The following is a 6000-nucleotide window of genomic DNA, read 5'->3' as shown; positions in this document are numbered from 1 at the left end:
GATTGAGATGGAACATTAGGAAGAAAATCTTCCCTAGGAAGAGTGGTGAGGCACTGGCCAAAGCTGTCCAAAGAAGTTGGGGAGGCTCCAAGCCTGGAATTTGCCAGCTTGACCCAGAGACACTAAATCTGCCTCCACCACCCACAACAGGAAAGTTTTGGAGCTTTTTTTTATCCCCTCCCTTCTTTCCCCCTTCCCCCCCCTCCCTTTTTTTTTCCTCCTCTTACCTCTGTCTCAGCTCTGGTTCCAGAATTTCAATGCAGATATACAAAACATAGAACTTTTGTTTTTTTTTTAATGCTTCTTAATCAGCAAGAAACTGCAAATACATCTCTGACTACCACTAGATAATAGAATTTTCAGCTAAGGCTATACTGTAGCTTCTGAATCTTCGTCTGAACTCCTGCAGCTGCTGCTTTTCCTGAAGCCTTTCCACGTGTAGCCCAGGAAGGTTGGGCTGATGGGCAGGAAGCTGAAACATCTGTATTTTTTAATGAGGTTCATGCCAAAAGGCAGGTCATAGGTTTCCATCCCATCCAGGGACTTGCTGCCTTTGCCAACCCCCTTCTTCCATTTCCGGATGCCCCTTTCTTCAGGGCTTCCTGGAAGGCAAAAGGAAAAGGGGAAATAACATAGGTAACCACAGACATTGGGAGCAGAGAGGAAGAGAGGAGAGGAAAGCTCAGACAGAATCATAGATCACAGAGTCATTCAGGTTGGAAAAGAGCCTTGAGATCATGAACTCCAACCACTGACCCTGCTCAAGCAGGTTCACCCCTAGACCATATCCCCAAGCATGACCTTTAGCACATCCAGGTTTGGTGACTCAGTCACCTCCCCAGGCAGCCTCTAGACCATGGAACGATTTGGGTTGGAAAGGACCTTAAAGATCATCCAGTTCCAACCCCACTGCCATGGGCAGGGACACCTCCCACCAGCCCAGCTTGCTCAAGGCCTCATCCAGCCTGGCCTTGAACACTGTCAGGCTTGGAGCCTCCACAACTGCTCTGGGTGAGCTGTTCAGGTCCTCACCAACCTTCAGGGGAAGAATTTCTTCCTGATGTCCAATTTCAATACAGCTTCTTCCAGTTTGAAGCCATCACCCCTCATCCTGACACTACAACCCCACCTTGTCCTATCACTAGACACCCTTAGGAGAAGTCCCTCCCCAGCTCTCCTGTTGTGGGAGAAGGTAGCCCCCTTCAGGTACTGGAAGGCTGCTCTAAGGTCTCCCTGGAGCCTTCTCTTCTCCAGGCTCAACAGCCCCAACTCTCTCAGCTTAAACCCTATAGGGGAGGTTCTCCAGCCCTCTGATCATCTTTGTGATGTCCTCTGGACCCTCTCTAACAGGAGCAAACATTCATCAGTTCAATTCTGTGATCTATTAGATGAGGATGGAAAGAGACCTTAACCTGTAGAAGGGTCCAAGGCAAGCAAGGTACACAGGTGTCCAGCACTCTGCTCTGGGTGTTCAAGGAGCCACCAACCAAAGCAGCCTCCCAGAATGGTCTGGGTTGGAATGAACCTCCAAAGGTCATCCAGTCCAACCCCTCTGCACTCAGCAGGGGCATCCTCAACTAGATCAGGTTGCCCAGAATCCTGTCACTGTGAACATCTCCAGGGATGAGCCTCAACTACCTCCCTGGGCAACCTGCTGCAGTGCTCCACCACCCTCCTGGTGCAGAACTTGTTCCTCACATCCAATCTCAATCTGCTCTGCTCTAATTTGAAGCCATTGCCCCTGATCCTGTCCCTGCAGGCCTTTGCAAACAGTCTCTCTGCACCCTTCTTGTAGCCACTTCAGCTATTGTAAGGTCATTATTAGGTCTCCCCAGAGTCTCCTCTTCTCCAGGCTAAACACCTCCAGCTCCCTTCAGTCTGTCCTGTAGCAGAGCTGCTCCAACCCCCTGATGATTTTGTGGCCCTCCTCTGGACCTGCTCCATCAGGTCTATATCCTTCCTCAGGTCCAGGACCATCTCCTGCCTCCATGGCCACCTTGCTATCCTCACCCAGAAAGCAGTTACTGTTTCAGACCCAAGGAGAAGCTCAGCTGCTGACCTGGAATGGTGTTGTCCAAAATGAAAGCCACACAGCCACCAACAAACATGGCAGTGGTGAGCAGGACATTCAGCACCTGATCGATGCCTGTGATTCCTAGGAGAAGAGGGACAGAGGGGTTTGGAACTCAAACTTGTATTGTCCACACAACAAACCTGCCACAGGACCCCATGGAGAAGAGCCTGCCCCCTTCTCCTTGCTCCCCCACCCTTCAGATATTAGTAGCCATTGATCAGGTTTCCCCTCAGGCTGCTCTTCTCCAGGCTCAACAGCCCCAGGGCTCTTTTATCACCTCCAGAATCCAGAATGGTCCAGGCCAGAAGGGACCTCCAAAGCTCCTCCAGTCTAACCTCCCTGCAGTCAGCAGGGACTTCCCCAACTAGATCAGGCTGCCCAGGGCCTCCTTGAGCCTGACCTTGAATCTCTTCAGGGATGAGGCCTCAGCCACCTCCCTGGGCAACCTGTTCCAGTGTTCCACCACCCTCATGGGGGAGAACTTGTTCCTAACATCCAATCCAAATCTGCTCTTCTCCAGCTCAAAGCCATTGCCCCTGGTCCTGTCACTGCAGGCCTTTGCAAACAGCCTCTCTCCATCCTTCCTGAAGCCCCTTTCAGGTACTGGTAGGCTGCTATTAGGTCTCTCTGGAGCCTCCTCTTCTTCAGGCTGGGATTGTTCAGCTTGTTCAGAGGAGGCTCCAGGGAGACTTAATAATACTTTGGGTTTAACCCAATTTACCCTTCCCATCACTTTGCACATGCAGAGGAGTAGAAGGCAACAGAATGCTTGATGGCACTGAGCAGAAACACTTACCTGTGACCAGTGGATTTTGTTTGAGATAGCTTGGAAGGACAAGTCCAAAGAAGATGGAGAATCCAAGCACGAAGAGGTTACGAGAAGAATTCAGATCTATGAACTGGAGGTTGGACAGGCCCACAGCTGTGATCATCCCTGGATGAAAACACAACCAATTTCATCACAGGATCCCAGAATGCCAGGCAGGAAGGGACCCCAAGGATCAGCTGGTGCTGGTGGACTTGAAAGGAACTGGCCCAGCAGCCTGCCAAGCTGAGTCTAAAACTGCCCCATGGAGGGGACTGCACTGCTTCCCCTGGGAGATGATTTCAAAGTCCAACTGCCCTCATGGGCAAACATTTCCTTCTGGAGTCCAAGGAGAGTCTCCCCAGTAGTAACTTGTCCCCAGCAACCCTTGTCTTTGGACTCCTTGGAAAAAGGGAGTTCTCATCCTCCTGGTAGCTATCCCTGATGTATTGGTCCGTGGCAATAAGGTCTCCCCTGAGCCTTGCAGAATCATAGAATTGTTTGGGTTGGATAAGGCCTCTGAGATCATCAAGTCCAACCAGCAACCCAGCACCACCATGGCCACTAAACCCCAAGTGCCATGGCCATGGGTTTCTTGAACTCCTGCCTCCAGGGATGGGGACTCCACCACCTCCCTGGGCAGCCTCTTCCAATCCATGACCACTCTTGCAGCAAAGAAATTGTTCCCAACCTCCAACCTAACCCTCCCCCTTGGCACAATTTCAGGCCTGGCCTAGCCTATTCTATTCTATTCTATTCTATTCTATTCTATTCTATTCTATTCTATTCTATTCTATTCTATTCTATTCTATTCCATCTTCTCCTATCACCTGATCCTAGAGAGAAGAGCCCAGCCCCCACCTGGCTCCAGCCTCCTTTCAGGGAGTTGTAGAGAGCCAGAATGTCTCCCCTTAGCCTCCTCTTCTCCAGGCTGAACAATCTCAGCTCTTTCCTCCCATGGCAGAGCTTCCAAGGCTCAGCTTGTCTCTAAGTCTCTATAAACCAGCCAGCAGCACAGCAGTGAAGAGAAGCTGCTGCAGAGCAGAGGAGCAGCAGCAACCCAAGGTACCTTACCAAAGAGGGTGCAGAAGAGGGCACCGAGCACGGGGTCAGGCAGCGAGGCGAAGAGGGCACTGAACTTGCCGACCATCCCCAGCAGCAGCATGAAGGCTGCTCCATACTGGATGACCCTGCGGCTCCCCACCTGCAGGAGAGCAACAAGGGAAGCAGCTTGGAGGAAGTTCACACCTGGGGTAGCTTCATGCCTTCCATGGAAGTTCTCCACGGGACAGCGAAGTGGCCTTGTGGCCCTCTCCCGGGAGGCATCCAGAACGCTGTGGCCAGCAGGGCTAGGGAGGTTCTGCCCCTCTGCTCTGCCCTGCTGAGAACACAGCCGGGGCACTCTGCCCAGTTTTGGGCTCCCCAGTTCAAGAGAGACAGAGGCCTGCTGGAGAGAGTCCAGGGGAGGCCATGAGGATGAAGAGACATCACAAGTGACACAGAAAGGCTGAGAGCCCTGGGGCTGTTTGGTCTGGGGAAGAGAAGGCTGAGAGGGGATCTGATCAATGTCTCAGTATCTGAGGGGTGGGGGGCAGGATGAAGGTGCCAGGCTCTCTTGGGTCATGCCCAGTGATAGGACAAGGAACAAGAGGTACAAGCTGGAACTAAGGAGGGTTCTCCTCTACCTGAGGAGAAACCTGTTTGGTGTGAGGGTGCTAGAGGCCTGGAGCAGGCTGCCCAGAGAGGTTGTGGAGTCTCCTTCCCTGGAGACTTTCCAAACCCATCTGGATATGGTCCTTTGTGACTTGCTCTAAGTGACCCTACTCTGGCAGTGGGGCTGGGACTGGATGCTCTCCAGAGGTCCCTTCCATCCCCTGCCATTCTGTGATTCTCTTTTGTTATTCTCTTCCTGCACATTTCAAAGCTTCTTTGCAAGCTTCCATGCATGTTGTGGTGGTGTCCAACCCTGGCTGCTGAGCCTTTCCAAATGCCTGGGAGGGCTCAGCTGTAAGGTGGCTCTGCTCCAGCTCTAACATAACTTGCTCTGATTATGTTTTCAGTGACATGAAGTCATCTCTGAAACCATCTGTAACTGCTAAAGCCACAATAACCATGAAACGTGGAGCACTCTCATCTACAATAGGGAAAACAAACAGACCATAATAGCTCAATTAGGATGCAGATGGGGGGAAAAATAAAATCCATGTGTTGCTGCCTTGCTGCACAAGAACATCTGTAGGAGTTCAGCACCACGCAGCTCACTGCAGGCTTTCCAGCCACAGTCATCTACAATGCCTCAGAACCGAGCCACAGAGTCACAGAATGGCTTGGGCTGGAAGGGACCTTAAAGATCATCCAGTTCCACCCCCCCTGCCATGGGCAGGGACACCTCCTACTAGACAACCTTGCTCAAGGCCTCATGCAACCTGCCCATGAACACTGCAGGGCTTGGAGCCTCCACAACCTCCCTGGGCAACCTGTTCCAGTGCCTCACTGCCCTCATTGCAAAGAATTTCTTCCTAATGCCCAATCTCAATTCAGCTTCTTCCAGTCTGAAGCCATCATCCCTCATCCTGGCACTCCCAGCCCTTGTCCAATGTCCCTCCCCAGCTCTCCTGGAGCCCCTTCAGGTACTGGAAAGCTGCTCTGAGGTCTCCCTGAAGCCTTCTCTTCTTCCAAGCAGAACAGCCCCAACTCTCAGAGAGCAGTCCTGTGAACACTGAAGATTTCCTCTCCCAAACAAGCAGCCAAGTGTCTAGATGCCAAAACCCCAATCTGCTTTAAATTGAGGTGACAAAAGGATTGGCTGCTTAGGATTGCTTCTGCAGACAGCAACACACAACAAAACCCTGGAGCCCAACCACCCAGCTGTGCCTGGGTTCTTCCAGCCTGTGCTCTGAACACTCCTCATTGTAGTTAACTCTGTTCCCTGCACCAGCTGCCACTTCAGCCTTCACTTTCACTGGTCCAAGGCAAAAGGTGCCCTGATTTCTGTGGGCTGTGTACTAAAAAAAGTGCTCTTTGCTCACATGGACTCCTAGGAAGCACCACTAGAAAGGAATCAGAAGAGAAGAAATCTTTCTTCTAAGGATTTCTTTCCCTAAGCCAGAATTTTCTTCCA

General features: G+C 51.6%; 1 protein-coding gene across 2 annotated transcripts in view; it reads right to left on the bottom strand.

The window, feature by feature from the left end:
• Positions 1–216: 216 nt before the first annotated feature.
• The window catches only part of SLC23A2 (solute carrier family 23 member 2), a 74516-nt gene continuing 68732 nt past the window's right edge, over positions 217–6000 (bottom strand). For both annotated transcript variants that reach the window (XM_054175162.1, XM_054175161.1), the window contains 4 exons: positions 3954–4083; positions 2871–3008; positions 2060–2155; positions 217–602 (listed from right to left, as the gene is read on the bottom strand). In XM_054175162.1, the coding sequence (XP_054031137.1) occupies positions 370–602; positions 2060–2155; positions 2871–3008; positions 3954–4083 (597 nt within the window). In that variant the 3' untranslated portion in view covers positions 217–369. The remainder of the gene's footprint in view (positions 603–2059; positions 2156–2870; positions 3009–3953; positions 4084–6000) is intronic.

This window comes from Dryobates pubescens, chromosome 31 (assembly GCF_014839835.1).
Source record: "Dryobates pubescens isolate bDryPub1 chromosome 31, bDryPub1.pri, whole genome shotgun sequence".
In the NCBI taxonomy this organism is placed as follows: domain Eukaryota; kingdom Metazoa; phylum Chordata; class Aves; order Piciformes; family Picidae; genus Dryobates; species Dryobates pubescens.
The sequence above is the reverse complement of the archived record's forward strand: the minus strand, read 5'-3'. Positions and strand labels throughout refer to the sequence as shown.